The sequence below is a fragment of the Cyrtonyx montezumae genome, unplaced genomic scaffold (genome assembly GCF_038088225.1).
Source record: "Cyrtonyx montezumae isolate F1298 unplaced genomic scaffold, pur_monq_1.0 scaffold_51, whole genome shotgun sequence".
Classification (NCBI taxonomy): domain Eukaryota; kingdom Metazoa; phylum Chordata; class Aves; order Galliformes; family Odontophoridae; genus Cyrtonyx; species Cyrtonyx montezumae.
In genome coordinates, this window is record NW_027072058.1 from 448,405 (window position 1) to 465,438 (window position 17,034).

Consider the following 17,034-nt stretch of genomic DNA (forward strand, 5'->3'; position numbering starts at 1 on the left):
CCTCACTGCCCCACACTGCTCCTTCCCGGTGTGAAGATGCCACCGCACTGCTACGGAGCATCAATTCCCACCCCAGTGCCAGCAGTGTGCCAAACCCCACCCGGACCCCCCAGTGCGGGTACCCAGAGCCCCTCTGCGTGGGGATGGAGGCAGAGCTGCATCCCATGGAGCTCCCTGAGAACAGGCAGAGCCCTGTGCCGGGCAGCAGCCGCGGTGCTGAATGGGCTGCGCTGCATTCACCGGTAATCCCCAGTGTTTACACGGAAGTGGAAATCAATCGCTGCAAGTAATTAACTGCAAAGGGCACAACACCCGCTTCTTCTCTGGAAGCAGCTCCTGTGCCAGCCGGGGTTGCTCAGCAAAACTCGCACGCCAGCACCCAGTGCACAAAAGGCCCGGGCAGAGCTTCCTGCACTCCGGCACGAGCTGCCCACACCGCTCCTGGGGGGCTCCCGGCTGTGGGGCTGCCAGCAGTGGGGTTGGGGCTAAGGCTCCGTGCTGAGCTGTGGCCTTTTCTATGGGGGTTTGGATAAAGGCAGCTCTGAGTCCAAGCTGGATGGCAGCGGGGAGTGTTCAGCAACCCACGGCATTCCTAAAGAGTGAGGGAGATGCAGAGGATGAGGGGCCTCGGGAATGTGGGGGGCTGAGCAGGAAGAGGATGGGGCTGGGATGGAGGGGGGGATGCCAGCCCGGTGTGGGTCAGAGGGGCTGCAGCAATGCAGAGAAACCTCGATCTCCTTCACTCAGAGCTGGGACGCTGCCGGGAGAGGCAGGTGGGAGGAGGCGTGGGTCGCGGCGGCAGAAATAGCAGCCCGGTCCCCCGACGTGCGATTAACCGAGTGACATTTAAGGCTCCTGTGTTTCTGACCCAATTTCTCAGGCGAAACTCGAGGAGGGAGGAGGAGGAAGGTGCAGCATGCGTCATGCGTGCACGTGTGTGCTAGCATGTGCCCTCACCGCCACGTGTGCGCGTGCACACATGTGCCAGCGTGCACACGTGTGTGCCCAGCGCTGGAGGGGACAGGAGCACAAAGCTCCTGGGCCCTGCACGGAGCTGTGCTGCGAGGGGGAGGTGAGGGCTTTGCAGCACTGGGTTTATTTTTGCTGTTGTCTGAGCACAGGCGGTCACCGTGACTCATGCCAGCAGACAAACACCCAGGGATGCTCTGCAGACCACCGCAGCAGTGGTGGTGGCTTTTGTCACGACCCCCAGCAAACTGGGGCTGGTGGGGGATGCAGGACGCAGCAGGGCTGGGGCTGGCAGCATCATGGAGCAGCTACAAAGACACGGGGCCGTGGGCTGGCGCAGCAGCTCCGTGTGCATGGGAGGGAGCATTGTGAACAGCTGCTGTGTGCTGTGCAGAGGGCTGCTGCTCCCCGCACAGCTGCTGGGGGCACGGAGACTCGGGGTGTGCAGCTCAGCACCCAGCAGGGATGGGTGCTGCGGGAGGGCTGGCGTCACACGCTGCTTGGTGCAGGGGTGCTGGGGGCACGTGGGGATTTTTGGGGCACGCAGGGACGCTGGGGTGCACAGGGCTGTTTGAACGTAGGATGCTCCACGGAAGGGATGCCGGAGCACACAAGGAGGATGCGGGGACGCCGGGCTGTGTAGGGATGCTGGAGCAGGCAGAGATGTCCGTGTGCAGGGATGCTCCGGCGTGCAAGGATTCCTGCACACACCGCACTCCCCCACTGCAGTGCCTCCCGGCCGCTATTTCCAGCCGCGCTGCACCAGTGCCACCTACAGAGCGGGACCAGGAGGGCACAGGGCCGGGGACAGCCCTGAATCAGCCCCGCTGATGGTTGGGGGGGGGGGGTTCCCACAGCCCGGAGCTCAGAGCCCGTGCAGGGCTCGGGAGGGGGTTGTGGGGCGTGGATGAAACCTTTGCGGGGTCAGCGTGGGGATGCCAAGCCCCCACCACCCACCCCCACCACCCCGGGCGGCGCGGGACCGGCGTGGGGCGGAGCGGGGCGGGGCGGGACCGGTTCGGCCCCGCGGAAGAGGCGGTGTCGTTTCCTGCACGGGTTTAGCACGGGGTGAGAGTTGGGGTTGGGGGTTGGTCGGGTATTCCTATTTCTCGGGGGTCCCTAATACTGCTCGGGGGTCCCTATTGCCGTCCAGGTCCATCACACGCAGCGATGCCCGCGGAGCCCTTGGTCTGCGCTGACACGGCCGCGAGGTGGGTCCGGGTCCCGGGGGAGGGGGCATGGGGGGGGACCGGGGTCACCTCCCGCTGCCGCTGACCCCGACACGGGGCCACCGTCCCCGCAGGGTGAGCTCAGTGCTGAACCGCGACGTGAAGCAGTTCGGGAAGAAGCACATGTTTGACGCCAACGAGGAGACGTGCTGGAACTCGGACCAGGTGGGGGCATGGGGGCACGAGGAGGGGGATGGAGGGACGGGAGCGCACGGCCCTCTGTCCATCCCCCACCCTAACGCAGCCCCGGTGCCATCCCTGCCCCCAGGGCGGTCACCAGTGGGTCACTCTGGATTTCCCCAGCACTGTCAGGGTCTCGCAGCTCCACATCCAGTTCCAGGGGGGTTTCTCCAGCCGGCGGTGCACGCTGGAAGGTGAGGGGCAGGGGGGGGACGTGGGGCTGCTCTGCCTCCCTTTGTGCACACCTGAGGGGTTTTGGGACTGTGCCTGGTGCAGCCCACAGAGCCCTTCAGCGCCTCCACACAGCTGCCTCTGCCCTTACCCTTCACAGGCTGCAGAACAGGAGAAGACCTGGTGAAAATATCTGACCTGTACCCCGAGGACATCAATGCCATGCAGATATCCTTTGTCACCTTGCAGGCTGGCAGAGCTGATGGCTTTGCAGGTGGCACTTTGCTACTGTCAGCTCAGCAGATCTGGACATCCCCACCCGTGTGTCGAGGTGTCCCCCTGCCTGTTTTCTTTTTCCTTCATGGGCCCCACACAGATTCCAGGTGGAGGAGACGACGCTGGATCAGTTGAAGATCACCTTTGAGAACAGCACCGACTTCTTTGGACGCATCGTGGTGTACCACCTCCAGGTCCTGGGGGAGAGGCTGTAGGGCAGCAGTTGCTCACCCATCACCTGCATTCCCCTGCAGGAAAGCTGCTCGTGTGGGGGAATGGGACAGCAAACCCCAGCAGCAGTGATGTGCTGCCCCCAGCTGCATCCCAAAGTGCTGATGGAGCCCCCTCCCCCCCATGGGATGGCAGAGCAGGAGGGACACTCGTGCAGAGCACTACGTGCTGGAATTGTAAGCCACCTTTGCTGTCTTTTTTTGGTGGGATGCAGCCTATGTGGATGGCTGAATAAATGGTGCTGTCCCCCAGCTCCTTCGTGGCTGCTCCGTGAGCAAGGGACACCTGGGGACTGAGCCCCACGGTGTGTGCCCTGGACTCAGTGCTGTCACAATGGTGCTGTATGGTTTGGGGATGGGTGAGGAGATGCTGCCCCCTCCCTGTGCTTTGGTGCTGGCTGTTTCTCACCTTTAGCCACCCCTGAACTTGGAGCAGCTGATAGCAGATTCGCAGGGCCCTTTGGCTGAGGCAGTGCTGTGCTGCTGGTTGGCAGGGAGATGTTTCCTGCTGCTTTTTGCTCATGCCCTTGGATATTTCCCTGGCTGGTTACAGTGCTGCATGCAGGGAGGTCTTGGCATGTTTATGGGCATAAGAGCAAGCCACGCTTTTCAAAGAGACAGCTCTGGAGAGAAATCTGGAGGCAGCAGGAGGGTGCCAGCCTTGAAGAGGTTGATTGGCCCAGTTCCCCTTCGCAGTTCCTAAGCAGCTGGTGCTGGAATTGAGGGCTGGCTGCTGTGACAGGCCAGGGGGATGCAACTGAGGCAGCAAACAGGGCTCCACATGGCTGCTTTAGAGTTTATTTCCAAAAATGCAATACCTGAATGCACATACAAAGCAGCTGAGCCCAGACAGAGCAGAAATGCAGCTGTCCTGAGAAGTGAGTGTCCCTAGGTGCAAGGCATTGAGACAATGCCACCTTCCAGGAGTGGATGGCAAAAATCTGCTGCAGTTCATGACTTCCTCCATGTGCTCCTTGCAGGAAGCATCGTGCTGCTGCCCATTTGGGGACCACTGGTTCAGACCACGTTGGTCCCTGAGGAGAGCCCTGCACTGGCCCAGAGAAGCACTGGTGCTGCAGCAGTGCAGTGTGAGCTGCTGTGTCACTCCAGACCCTTGTTCTGAAATAGCTTCAGGATGTGATTTTCAATCACCTGCTGGACTAAAGAAGGGAAAGAAGGGAAATGAAAAACAGAGAAGCCAAAGCTATTAGAAACTAGTATGTCTGTGGGCAGGACGTGGTCTCTATCTGTTTCTGTTTTCTAGCAGGAAGCTGGACAACACCTATCTCCCCTGTCTCAGCCCTGCTCCCAGCACAACTCTGGTTTGGAGGAGAAACAGGGAATAGGAATCATTTTGATTTCTCTGGCTCAGTTTCTCTACATGGCAGAGTCAGAGAGCTGTGGTGGAAGGTCAAAAGAAGCCCCATGCAGGGCTAGGAATTGCCTGAAGGCTTTTCAGGTGGGGAAGATGGGGCTCTGTGCCAGGCATGGAGGAGATACTTGCCTTTCTTGTGTCCCAGAGCCACAGCCAGATCCATTGGGGTGTAGCCAGAATCTGCTTCTGTTGTCAGGTCAGCACCACGAGCTGCAAGCAGGCAGTGGAAATCAGGGCACAGCACTCCCACAGCGTCCCCTCCAGAGCTGGCACAGGGTGAGGAGACCCCCAGAAAGTGCCCATCCTGGCTGGGCAGTGCCCTGTGACACCCCCAGGCTGCTTAGGCTCTCCCCCAAGGCATGTCACGCTCTGTCCCCAGGGTGGTTACCAACGAGCAGTGATTTCAAGGCCAAGGACTAAGTGCAGATCCCCGTTACCTAGTAGGGCCTCGACACACTTGACGTGATTGCCACGCACGGCGTAGAGCAGAGGAGTACCACCATTCTGCAGGAAAAGGGAAGGGGCTGTGTCACTGCTGGCCTCGCGTGGGGCCGTGCTCATGCAGCTCCTGCTCCTCCTGGAGCCATCAGTCCCAGCCCTTTCTGCCCCCTCCCAGCTCCTGGTGTTTTGTTGCTCTGCTTAGGTTTTATTCTCTGTATACGATAAAGTAATTTCAAAGTCGGCTTTAATTTCTGAGTGCAGTTTCCTAGAGGCTCATAACATCACCAAATAATTTAAAATTATTATCCAGATTAATTTCTCAAAACAACTGCCTGAGCAAATAAACGAGCGTTGTGAGCCTGGAAAGCAGCAAGGAGAAACACGTGGCTGCTGACAGCCTAGAACAACGTGAACTTGATGTTCCCTCTTAAAATGAGCTTTACCAGGCCTTGGCTAGCACTCAGCAGCACTCACCCAGTCGTAGATGTTGATGTCCACGTTCCTCTCCAGCAGCATGATGACGATGTCAGTGTATCCACCCATGCTGGCCAGGGACAGGGCACTCTCCCTCTCCTTTGCCAGCGCGTGGGGGTCAGCACCCTGGGGACAGCAAAGGTATCAGTCCCAGTGGGAGAAGGCTCCTGCTGAGAGCTGGGGTGCTTGGCAGAGCCTTGTGGGGTACCCCAGCACAGCTGGTTGTGAAGCCACATCCCAATGGCTTCGTGGAGAAGAGACTGCTCCCGTGGTGCCAGTGACCTGTCCTTAGCAAAGTCCTTACCAGGCATGTTTTAATCAATAAACGTCTCAGCTGAGGAATTAAAAGCCCTTCTCCAATGTCGTCAGACTGTGCCTGATGGTTCCTGTTAGTCAGCCTCCTTTCACATCACTAATAGTGGCCTTGTCTAGAGGTGCCTGGACAATACACACCCTCTCTTTTGTTACTTATTTACCTAGAAATCTACCCCATGCTCCAAGCTCTGCTAGCCGTGGATTTCAGTACATCCTTTAGCAATGTATCACCTCATTAATTTTGGGTTCTGTTTGTCTCTCTGGTAATGAACTGCAGTTTTGCTGCAGCATCTGGCTTATGTGGCACAAGCACATGTGGACACGTGGATATGGGACTGAGCTTTGGGGAGCATGCTGATTCAAGGTGCAGGAGGATCTGGTTCCTGCTCACCTCCACACAGCCCCGGGCTCCGAGCCTGGCTCTGGAGGACAATGCAGCAATGAGTTCATTAACTGTAATGATACCTCAGTGAGTGCGTTTACTGTCAGATTACAGGGCCCAAGTGACAAGTCTGATCTCAGATTACCAATAAGCAGATATTTAATTACAAACAGTTATTGCTAGCTGTGAGATAAGGCTCTCTGTGCTCCTGATTTAGCCTTATGAGAAGCATCCAGCAGTATCTGGCCCATTAGCCCAGGAAACATGTCTTGTTTGATGCCATAGGAAAGGCTGGCTGAGGCCACGTCAGGGCACTGCAAGACATTTTGGTAGTCACAGGGGTTGGAATGGAGAAGTTTCTTGATAATGAGGTGCTATGTAAGTGTGGCCTTACCCATTCCAGCAGGTGACGGACTGTTTCAATCTCTCCAAAGGCTGCAGCCCAGATCAGTGGTGTGAAGCCTCTCTCATCAGGTTTATTTACCAAGTTCTCACCTGCATAAAAACAGAAGAGACTCATAGGATGCTTAAAACCTTCTCTACTCCCTGTCCCCTAAATAAACCCAGCAAATATAAAACTAAGCCAGCAGTTTATCACAAGGTGCTTGATGATCTGGCAGGACTCTGCGTGATCTGAGGTGTGAACCCAAAGGAAGATGCTTACCCTTCCGAAGATGCTTCTTCAGCTGGCTGAGCTCACCTTGGGCAGCTAGCTGGTGAATGGACAACGCTGGGGGACAGAGAAAATTCAGCCATCAGAACAAAGTGTTTCCAGCTCAGCACCCACCATCTGTGGGGGAGTCAGGAGTGGGTGCTTCATACAGTACGGCAGCAGCAAATGGAGGGAGGTTCCAGTTGCACTGCTCCCTGCACACCCCACATACACTTGCAGCCTGAGGTACACAGCTCGATCTGCCCAGCTCTACTTACTGTCCAGTGTGGCTGGGAGGGCTGAGATCTCATTGCCTCGCTGCCTGTTTGTCAGTGTGTTCGAGTGCTTCAGGGGGAAGCCTGTTCCAGAGAGAGGAGAGAGTCAGGGCACATCTCTGTTCACAGGGAGGAATGGGACTAACTTGAGGCCAAAAGCCTCATGAAACCTCATGGAAACTTTACGTGACTTATCTGAATCTATTCCCTCCTGCCCCCTCAAAAAAAAAGAATTATCGCCTTGCAAGTGGAGACCAAGGTTTGACCAGTGTGCAGGAACAACAGCTGAGCAGAGAAGATAAAACAGCCTGAACAGCTGCCCAAGGAGGGGCACGGTCCATCTGGGGCACTGCAGGAGACAGGGATCTTACATTAATGGCATAATTGCACACGAAATATTGCAGAGGACAGCCTGGGGATGCACTCATCTTCATATCTCCTACAGAGGAAGAGCTCCACTTGGAAAGCTTGATGTATTTTCAACAAGCAATTCGTAGTATAATTAGGAAAGTGTATGGAAAGAGTTTGCAATCTCCAGTTCCACTGTGTGGAGCTACAGCGACCTCTCACTGCTGCTACGAGTCATCAGCAAGGCCTGGATTTGGACTTAGTCTTGCTGTGTTATGAAAGGGACCAACAGCAGTAGAAGACTTTTTTCCAGACGTCTTTGTAGAATGAGAGATCCTTTTGCCAGCAGATGACCTCTCCCACTCCTGTCTCTTACTGGGGCTGAATCCAAAGATCTGCAAGCACCAGGCTCCATGATACTCACTGTCAAGGGTCGAGAGTTCAGAAGTCCTCTGCTTGTCCATCGAGGCAGCTGAAGGCTTCAGGAGAGTGTTCGTTCCACCTGCAGAAGGAGGGTGGCCATTAGGGACCTTGGTGCCACTTGCTGGAGAGCAGGCTGGGCTCCAGCTATGGCATACAGGCACCCCTACCCCACTGGGGAGGGTTACAGGATGGCTACTCTTGCCAGGCTCCTTCCCTGTATGAAATTCCCTGGAGGGTTGGTTGAAGTTTTGAAGCCAAACTCCCCTCACACTGTCACTGTGTCACTGTGCCACAAAGAAACCTGCTTTTATCAAGGATTCCAGGCTCCAGACAGAGCCAGCACTGCCCAGGTCTGAGCGTGCCCTGTCTGAGCTCTGACACCCCTCACCCCAGCAGTCACCTTCCACGCAGCTGGAGCACTGCATGCCCCTGTCCGTCTGCAGAAGCCCCAGGGGGGCACCGCCGTCCCCAGTGTCCCCGGTCCCAGCCGGCTCCTCCGTGGCCGTTGTTCCCTCAGCTCCATTCTCACTCTCTTCTTTCAGGAGCTCCCTGTTGTCCCCGTCGTTCAGGGGGGCCTCTCGTTCACCTTCCATGGGGAAACTGCCACACAGCAGCGCGTGGAGGACAGAAAAAAAAGAAGGAACAGAGGAGGGGGAAGCTGCCAGGGCCAGCAGAAACTGGATGGCGGCGGCTGCAGGACCGCACGTCCCCAGAGATGGGGCTGGGAGGGGACACCCCCAACCCGCAGGGCCTCCCCCAGCCAGGGGGCGGGCGGCTCCGGCCCTGTGGGGCACTATGGAGACAAGTGTCCGATGGGGGTCCCAGCCCTCGGAGGTGCCCGGTGATGTCCGCAGCCCCGACACGGAGTTGGGGGGGGAGGTGGGGGGGAAGAGGCGCGGCCTGTACGCACCCGAGGCCTACACGTGCAGAGCGGGGAACAACAGAGGGAGCGATCAGCGGGGCTTTACCTGATCGGACCGCACTCCGAGGCAGCCCCGAGGCCCGGCCCGGCCCGGCCCGGCCGCGGGGTGGGCGCAGCCCCCGATAGCGGGGTGTAGGGGGTACCCCTGTTATCGGGGCGGGGGTGCGGGGCGGAACGCGTGTGCCGGGGGCGGTGTTCCCGGCCGGGGCGGAAGTGGCGCTGGGCGCCGCTGGAAGCGGAAGTGGCCGCGGCGGTGGGGAGCGATGGAGGAGCCCGAGATGCAGCTGAAGGTGAAGAAAGGTCGGAGTGGAGCGGAGGGGCCCGAGGGGGCGCGGGTGGTGGGGCCGGGTCGGCTGCGAGGGGATCCGGCGGCGTTCTGTTGCCCTGTCGCGACAGCAGAGGTCGTGAGAGAGGAGGGCGGGGCGATGGGGCTGGGAGGGAGGCATGTCGCGACATATCGCGGCGAATATCGCACAGTTGTGCGTTTGTTCGCGTACGCGTTCAGAAGCTGCGGCGTCTGCCGCTGTTTGGGAGCGGTTGTGGCTGAAACCAAAGCACTGAAGCAAAAGGGGGAATCGCTTTCCTGAATGCAGCCCTCAATTGGTGCTGCGGTGTTCCCCGCTTCGCTGCAATCAACCGCTCCCCCAAGGAAATGGGGAGCGATCTCTGAGCTCTGCCTCTCGTCGTTATTAATTGTCGGAGCTGTAAGTGTCAGCCCAGAGGGGAGGAGGGCTCAGAGCTCTTGCACAGCCCTCAGACTGCAGAAGTGGCCTTTGGGAAGGGACATCTTCTGAGGAAGCAGCAGGAGAAACTGCATTCACTCACTGGATGCTTTTAGGACATCACTTGTGGCTGGGAGGAGAGGCAGAAGGACCCCAAAGCAGGAGGTTCACCAGCTCTCTGCTACTCCCTCCCATCTCTAGGGCAGCTCAGGTTGCTCAGAAAAGGCACGAGCAGTTCCCAAATCCAGGCCATCCCCAGCTGGTGGGCTGCTGGGCCAGCAGCATCTCAAGGTGATGTCTCCACCTGGTGCTGAACTCACTGCAGGTGCCATGACATGGAGAGTGCAAAGTGAACCACCTGGGTAATGGGGCTTTGCCACCATGACCTGGTTAACAGATACTAACATGGTTAATAGCTGGAAAATATTGGGTTTTTCCTCTGATCTCTTCTCTGGCACGTTGTTGCTTTTGAAACTTGGAGTCTCTTGTGCAGTGGGCTTTCTGAACCCCATATCTTCCAGAGACACCTTGAGCCATGGGTGCCCACGGGAGCCCTTCCAGCCCTGTGTTCCTCCTCCTCACCTGCTGTGACTGTTGTTTCCCTTTCTGCAGTTACAGACAAATTCACAGAGAGCATGTATGTGCTGGCCAACGAGCCCTCCGTGGCCCTGTACCGGCTCCAGGAGCACGTCAGGAGATCACTTCCAGAGCTGGCTCAGCACAAGGTGAGTGGAGCTCACCAACCCTGAGACACAGTCAGACCAGAACTGTTTTCCTGAGCTGCCGTGTCGTTCTTATCTCACTGCCTCGGGAAGGAAATCTGCCGTCAGGTCATAGGTGCTGTGTAGGAGGTGCTAAGGGACCCTGGTCAGCCCAGGCTGGAGGGGATGAGGGGGATTTGCACATTCACCTGCAGATCTGGAGTAAAACTTGCATGGCAGCCACATCCCCGAGCTCCCAGTGCTGGACGTGTGTGTGGAGACAAAGAAAAACGACTCTTGTACAGGGAGGGGGGGGAGGAGGCAGACGTTAAATCTTATTACCCCTGACTACCCTGCAAGATTTTTATTTCCTACATAAAATAAGGAGGAGGGTGAGAGGAGGGAAGGGGGAGTGGGAAGAAACAAGTGAGAAGAGCCCACACAAGGAAAGGCAGGATAATGAATCGCATCTCACAGCTGTGTTCCTACTTTCCTCCAGAGCACGGAGCAGAGACACTTTAATGCCAGCCTTGTTGTCCTTCTCCCTCTTCTGCCAGTCATGATTCATTAGGAGTGATGTCTCATGAATAGATTACTGCTTCATGTCTATGCTAATGCACTGTCAGGCCTCATTTTTCACCTTTGCTTTACAGCCCTAGTTTCCAAATTAACCTGGATTGTGACACTTTATTATTCAATTATTTATTAACATTTTATATACGTGTCTGTATACAATGGTAGGTATATAGAGATGTATATGTATGTATAGCACATGCTGATGCGATTGCATCACTGGGAATCAGGAGACAGGTTTATAAAATTATTCCTGAGCTGTCACTTGCTTTCATTTAATCAAGATAGCCCTGGTTTCAGGGAATGTGTCTGGAACAAAAGGAAATTGAACAAATTGTATGACAAGTCATGCAGAGGGAAGAGATCAGTTTCCATCACCGAGGGTTTGTAACAGGGAGGAGGGTGAAGGGCAGCACAGAAGCACAAACAGAAGGAGCAGCCAAGTGAATGAGCTGGACACCACACTCGTTGTTAGGCAGTGGGGTTTGTGCTGAACAAGATCTCTGAAAACCTTTGCTGCTCTTGTTTTTCCTGCTGGGCATTCTCATCTGAGTTTCAGGTGGTTACTGCCACCCCAGATAATTTTTTATTTTTTTTTAGCCAAAATTGTTTCTGTTTTCCACTTTCTTCTCGTAAGAAAGATTTTGCAGTCCTGTGGATGCCTGCAGCAAATATGAGGACACTGCCTGTCCCCATGTGACTGCAGCCATCACAACCATCAGATGCCTTTGATGCCTTCATGTTCAGCCTCTCAGCATCTCTCCTTGCCCTGGGTTCAGACCCCTGCTGGGACAGAGGTGTCCTTGCAGAAGGAGGAGCTCTGTGTGCTCCCTGCAGTAGTGGTGCACATCAGGGCAAGGTTGAACAGAATACTCATTGTCCTCTGCCCTAGGTCTGCCCGAGCACCACCCTGATTGCCCTTTCCCCCTCTGATCTTAGGAATGTTCTCCTAACACTTGCACAAAGATGCTGCAGTTTATGTCTGTTTCTTTTTGCCCGACACGTGGGCATTTCCAGCTTTTAACCACTTCCCTGGTTCCTTTGTGTTCAGTGATGCATGGATGTGGCAAGGGCTGGGGGAGAATAGAAAGCAAATAATTTCTTGCAGCTGGAACAACAGTGGATGTAGCTGCTGGTGGTGTCTCCTCCAGCCTCATCAGCCCCCACTTTCCTTCTTCCAAGACTGCAGTGCCATTTTTGGGAACGTGGGGATGGATATTTTGGGTTGCTCTGCTGAAGCCCATCGGCTCTGTTAGGAGACACTGGAACAGGAGACTGTCAGCAGAGCTGTACACCATGAAAGCACTGTCAGGTTTTATCTAAATCAGAGCAAAGGCACTGAAGTATGGTGGGTTTAATTCCTCAGAATGGAAAGGAAGAAAATGGAGTTTTCTTCCTGGCTCCATTTTCTTGTAATTTAGTCCCAAGGTGCAAGTAATGTATAAAGGAAACAGTATTTATTGGTGGTTTCCCTTCAGCCTTGCAGCAGCTCTGCCCATGGCTGGCAGAGTTCTGAAATGCAGCTTTTACAGTTCCTGGGGAGATTAAACCGATGAAAAATGAGGGAGCTTGAGGAGGGGGGGAAGCATTCAAGGAGAAGGTCACCTCCATGCCTTTACAACGAGCAACTTTCTTTGATTTGATTAAAAATAATCTTAATACCTTCCTCACCATCTCAAACTCTCCAGGCAGATTTAGCCCCTTGCTGATAAGATGGAGCACGATGCAGGGCCCTCACTGCCTCCACGTGTCAGAGCTGTGCTGCTAAGCCCTGCTTTGCACAAAGCTGCCTTTCTGGATTTCCCCTGATCTTTTGAGAACTCGCATCTCCTCATTAATTTACTGCTAAGCAGCAGTAATATATCCTTAGTATATTAATAGCTGGCTTTAGTTCTTAAACTGCATCCAAACACACCTCCTGGGAATCTGAAGAAAGGATGTTAAGGAAAGTTGAAGAGCTTTAAGGGAAAGGCTTTTGATCCTATTAATGGCACAGCATTCCCAGGAAGTAGTGGGAATGCTTAGAATGGACATCACTGGCTCTGATACTGGGAAATTATTAAGACCTGCTGGTGCTCAGGGCCACAGGGGGGTGGGTGTTGTAGCAGACTGTATTGCTTCCACTTTTTCCCAGAAGCTTTGCAGTCACCATCTCTGGCTTTCCAGTTTTACCTCTGTGCCCTCACCCTGCACTGGGCTTTGCAGGCTAGGACTTCAAATTATCCACGGTCTGTGCTGCTGCTGGAGGAAATGGTGCTGCTGATTTGCTAGGTGGGCTCTCCTGCCCTTCATGGGATAGAGCCATCTTTCACCAGAGCAGTGAGAGTGCTGTGCTGCTCTGGTGACTGAGCCAGAGCAATGCTGGGCTCTAAATGGTTGTTAAAGATCATCTGGCACCTCTTGGAGAGAACAGGCTGCAGAGCTGCGGGACGTAGCTCCCTCTGCTCAGAAAGCCTGCTCTCAGCAACACATTATGGCTGTGTAAAACGTGATTGGACTCTGGGATGAGCACAGCCCCTGCAGGACAGCGTGTGGGGTTGTGAGTCGGGTCGGAGGACCCTTTCCTGCAGAGAACTGCCTGGAGTGCTGCATGTAGAGGCTTGTTCCTTTTGTACTTTAAAGCTGTGTGGTCAAGCGTCCCGATGTAGGACAGGCTTTGAACAGCAGAAGTGATTTTGGATGCACTCCAAGCTCCTAGCTGACCTCCTTCAGTCACAAAAAGAGGCCCTTGCATTTTCTTTGGCTTGCAACTAGACCCAACAGAATAGACTTGAGAATTAGCTCCCATGAGAACATATTTTAAAAAGTGCCTGAACTGCTTTAGCACTTTAGAAATAGTTACCTACTGAGCAACACCTCTGAATTCAGCTGTGCTTTCGTGGTGATTTGTGTGAGCATTTGATTTTCCCTTTCCTTGGAGAGCTGCAGCACACAATTACATCTCGTGCCAGAACTGCCTGCATGTAGCTGAGCTTGTGTGAAGTTTACAGGGCTCCTTCTGAGCTCGTGAAAGGGAGGGCAGAGTGCCGACTGCTCCCCCCAGAGCAGGCTAGAGGAGGCTTGTGGCTGTGATAGTGGTTACAGATAGCAAGCAGAATGAAACGAGAACTTTCAGTCCTGTGAAGTGAGCTGTTTTACCTGGTCTTGCACAGAGGGCTGAGGACTGGACTTGGCAGGAGCTGTGTTGGGCCAAGCACACCGAGGGATCTGGGCACTCTGGCACTCTGTGGCAGTTGCTGGCTGCTTGCAACCTGCCTCACCACAGCTCCCAGCTGGCTCACAGGTACATCTGAAAACAAGGGGAATTTTGCCAGAGCATCCCAGGCGTTGGCTCCAACCAGTAGCCCTTCCAGAAATGCACGCAGTAAATGTTTCTTTCCAATGCTAGTGCTTGGCATCAGGAGCCAAGCACCACGGGCTGTCAAGCAGCACGCAGAATCCAAACGCAGCTCCTCGTGAAAAGCAGCCAGAGCCCTCATTTGGGCAGAGCTGGCAGAGTGCATCGATGTGAGCTGTGTCACTGAGTGCTCACCTAATGCTGCCCTCTTGTTTCTTTCAGTCCGACATGCAGAGCTGGGAGGAGCAGAGCCAAGGAGCCATCTACACAGTGGAGTATGCCTGCAGGTACTGCAGACTCGCCCAGGCAGGAGGGCTGCCTGACAGAAGCAAAGCAGAGGTTGCCTGTGCTTCACCAGTGCCTTCCTGGTGTGAGCCAGGGAGAAAGCAGTCAGGTGGAGGTGTGAGGGTGTAGGGCAGAGCTCTCAGAACCTCAACAGCTTCACTTTGCTGAGCACACAGCTCTTCCCCTCCCGATCCTGCAGTGCAGTCCTGCCCTTCTCCTGCAGTAAATCCACTCGCTAACCAGCAAGTGTCTGAATATGCAGAGCACTGTTAGTCTGAGGGTGTGCTAACCAGTCCTCCTCTCTCTTTCAGTGCCATAAAGAGCATGACAGACAGCAGTGTGTACTTCAAGAGCATCGACAGTCTGCTCAAGCATGCCATTGCCATGAAGGATCAGCTGAACGCCGCTCAGGGCCGCAGGTAGCAAGGCACTGTGACACTGCCCTGCGTGTTTATCAGTGACCCTTCTGGCTGACAGAGGCTTTGGTGATGTAATGCAGCTCAGAACAAATATACCCAGCAGTTATTTCAGTAATGTCACGCCAGACTATTGTTTAAAACAGCGTGCTGCTTGCCTTCCAGTGATCTTCTGGCTTTGTTTACCATGGGAAGCAAATAATCTTGTTTACAGAAAGGGATAAGTGGGAAATAATTTATTTCCTTATTTAAAAAGGGATATTTGGTTCTGTAATACACTAAAGCTTTGTGTTAAAGGCACTTGGAGTGTGATGCTGCTGCTGAGATGGAGTAGGTCAGAGGCTGCCTTTGGTGCTGTTCTCTGTCATGCGTGTGGCTCTTTCCCTGAGGAAAGTCCCATAGACATTAGTGGTGCTGGCAGATAAAGCAGAAAGATTCTGCATCCCTGTGTTTTGCAGTTGAAGTACAGCTACGAAAACATCCTCCAGCAGATCATCTGAGTCCAGTTTATTTGTCTCTCCTGAGAACTGTGTTAGTATTGGAGTCTGACTGGTTAGGAGTGAGAGAACTCCCAAACACCCGTGCTCACCACAAACAGTTTTAGATGTCCGTCCCTGATAAAACCACCACAGCAAACAAAGTGCCTCTGTCTCTGCAGGATGACTCTTTTTTTAGACATTTCTGGTACAAGGTTCTGTGTTTTCCCAGTTGCCCATGCAGCAAGGTCATGCTGTCCAGCACTCACAGAGCATTTTTAGTTTGTTTTTTTTTTTTGCAGTGGTGTGGCTGTGAAGACTGTTGTCTTAACACCCACGGGGGCTGGTGTGTGCTGCTACCTAGTGTGCACAGAACACTGAAAGGTGTTCTTGTCTTAAGAAGCTTTCCTACTGCAAGCAGTGAAGTTTTGAGGGAACCCCTGGCTCTTCACATTCTCCTGGCCACTTATTTTCTGCTGCTGGAGGTGACTGTCTGTTTCTTTTTACAGCACTGTTGCTCCACAAGCCAAGAATCCTCCAGCTAGTTCCTGATTTCAGGCAAGACAGGCTGTCCTCTGCCTTCTTCTCCAGCTCTGTGTTCTCCGACCACTTGGAGGAATCAGAAACCTTCTGCTCAGTCTGTGAAGCTGCACAGAGGCCTCTCCCTGCCTCTCTGTTCCTAGTAACAAGGTGCTGCACCTGAGCAAGAAGACCCTTCCACTGAGGTCAGGACTGCCTTTGGGGGTTGCTTTGGGGAGCAGTCGTATCCCTTTCCACAGTGTTTTGCAGAAGGGAGATGGGGTGGTTCTGCATTTGTCCTTTCCAGCTCTTTTTGGTGGCGGACTGCTTTGAGACATTTTTTCTCTCTAACCTTTGGCCACAGAAGTAGCTCAGGAAAAACTAGGTCTTGCTTTCAGGATTTTGTAGATGGCTGTGTCCAAACTGAACGTAGGCACGCTTCAGCCTCGTTCAGGGGGTGTTCTGCAAGGAGAGTTTTTTGTATGTGTGCCAAAGAGTCGCTGAGTTTGGTCTTAGTGAGAACAATAATAAAAAGCAAAAACAAGTTTGTTCTGTCTCAGACTTTCCCCTCTTGCTTGCTCGGGCTGGGGGGTCTTGGAGCCTGCTGGCTCTGCATATTTCAAAGGGCATGGAGCAAAACAGGGACTTGTGGAGTTGGAGCCTTTCAAGTGAGAAAGAAACTGTCCTGTTCTTGGAAAAAGAGAAAGGATTTTCTTCATTCTGTGTCATGCAGTGTTAATGTCTCTTGGAACCAACAGTTCTGTTCTGCTAAAGAATTTACCAAGGATACAGGGATCAAAGCAATGCTGGACTCAGTTTCCAAAGAAGGACTCTGTATTGTGCTCAGGGTAACAGGTGTCTCTGAGGATAAAAACATGGAAGCTGAGTTGGGATCTGGATCAGTGGCCTTCCTTCACTCCCTGAAGTGCTTTACAGATTGTTGGATGGTGAGGATGTGAGGAAGATCCAAGCATGTGGCTGCAGTGACTGTGAGTTAAACCCACTCAAGTTTAACAGAAGCAGCAGCTGCACTTGCACATTCTGTCCTGCAGTCAGCAGAGGACCACCAACACAACCCTTTCCTGCTCCTCACATCTTGGCTTTGACAACTGTCGCTGTTCTTAAGGTGTCACCCCAGTAATCCTCAGCAAGGTTTTCCCACAGGATGGGCAGTTCTCTGCTCAGCAAACTCCATCAGAGGGTCAAGGTGCTGGTGACAGGAAATAGAGGAGAAAGAAGGAAGGCAATGGAAGAGGAGAGAGGCATGGCTGGCCAGAGAAACCAGCTGGGACTGCTGGGGAAGGAGGGTAGGTCTGCTCCTGGACAAATCCTCTTCTCACACA

At 54.1% G+C, this 17,034-nt stretch overlaps 3 protein-coding genes across 3 annotated transcripts; 2 read left to right on the forward strand and 1 right to left on the reverse strand.

Moving 5' to 3' along the window:
- Positions 1-2,110: 2,110 nt before the first annotated feature.
- NR2C2AP (nuclear receptor 2C2 associated protein) lies at positions 2,111-3,509 on the forward strand. Its single transcript, XM_065748851.1, has 5 exons — positions 2,111-2,180; positions 2,273-2,363; positions 2,467-2,572; positions 2,710-2,786; positions 2,933-3,509. Exons 1-5 carry the CDS (start codon positions 2,140-2,142, stop codon positions 3,038-3,040), a joined length of 423 nt encoding a protein of 140 aa, XP_065604923.1. The 5' UTR covers positions 2,111-2,139; the 3' UTR covers positions 3,041-3,509.
- A 329-nt stretch (positions 3,510-3,838) lies between these two features.
- RFXANK (regulatory factor X associated ankyrin containing protein) lies at positions 3,839-8,743 on the reverse strand. Its single transcript, XM_065748852.1, has 10 exons — positions 8,709-8,743; positions 8,141-8,340; positions 7,742-7,819; positions 6,973-7,053; positions 6,707-6,772; positions 6,437-6,537; positions 5,346-5,471; positions 4,868-4,934; positions 4,560-4,640; positions 3,839-4,215 (listed from the first exon to the last, which is right to left on the reverse strand). The coding sequence occupies exons 2-10, from the start codon at positions 8,331-8,333 to the stop codon at positions 4,157-4,159; spliced, it is 852 nt and encodes a 283-aa protein (XP_065604924.1). The 5' UTR covers positions 8,334-8,340; positions 8,709-8,743; the 3' UTR covers positions 3,839-4,156.
- Positions 8,744-8,899: 156 nt separating this feature from the next.
- On the forward strand, positions 8,900-16,232 carry BORCS8 (BLOC-1 related complex subunit 8). Its single transcript, XM_065748701.1, has 5 exons — positions 8,900-8,962; positions 9,997-10,109; positions 14,218-14,282; positions 14,592-14,699; positions 15,682-16,232. The coding sequence occupies exons 1-5, from the start codon at positions 8,926-8,928 to the stop codon at positions 15,722-15,724; spliced, it is 366 nt and encodes a 121-aa protein (XP_065604773.1). The 5' UTR covers positions 8,900-8,925; the 3' UTR covers positions 15,725-16,232.
- The last annotated feature ends 802 nt before the right edge of the window (positions 16,233-17,034 follow it).

What these genes read in the sequence shown, in the direction of transcription:
- NR2C2AP (XM_065748851.1), top strand. Translation starts at nt 2,140, where the DNA reads ATGCCCGCGGAGCCCTTGGTCTGCGCTGACACGGCCGCGAG. An exon ending in CGTGCTGGAACTCGGACCAG is followed by an intron (nt 2,364 to 2,466) that starts GTGGGGGCATGG and finishes CCCTGCCCCCAG; the next exon opens with GGCGGTCACCAGTGGGTCAC. An exon ending in ATGCCATGCAGATATCCTTT is followed by an intron (nt 2,787 to 2,932) that starts GTCACCTTGCAG and finishes CACAGATTCCAG; the next exon opens with GTGGAGGAGACGACGCTGGA.
- RFXANK (XM_065748852.1), bottom strand. Translation starts at nt 8,333, where the DNA reads ATGGAAGGTGAACGAGAGGCCCCCCTGAACGACGGGGACAACAGGGAG. An exon ending in CCTCCCAGCCACACTGGACA is followed by an intron (nt 6,773 to 6,972) that starts GTAAGTAGAGCT and finishes TCTGTCCCCCAG; the next exon opens with CGTTGTCCATTCACCAGCTA. An exon ending in GGCTCTGGGACACAAGAAAG is followed by an intron (nt 4,216 to 4,559) that starts GCAAGTATCTCC and finishes TCCCTTCTTTAG; the next exon opens with TCCAGCAGGTGATTGAAAAT.
- BORCS8 (XM_065748701.1), top strand. Translation starts at nt 8,926, where the DNA reads ATGGAGGAGCCCGAGATGCAGCTGAAGGTGAAGAAAG. An exon ending in CAGAGCTGGCTCAGCACAAG is followed by an intron (nt 10,110 to 14,217) that starts GTGAGTGGAGCT and finishes TGTTTCTTTCAG; the next exon opens with TCCGACATGCAGAGCTGGGA. An exon ending in ACAGTGGAGTATGCCTGCAG is followed by an intron (nt 14,283 to 14,591) that starts GTACTGCAGACT and finishes TCTCTCTTTCAG; the next exon opens with TGCCATAAAGAGCATGACAG.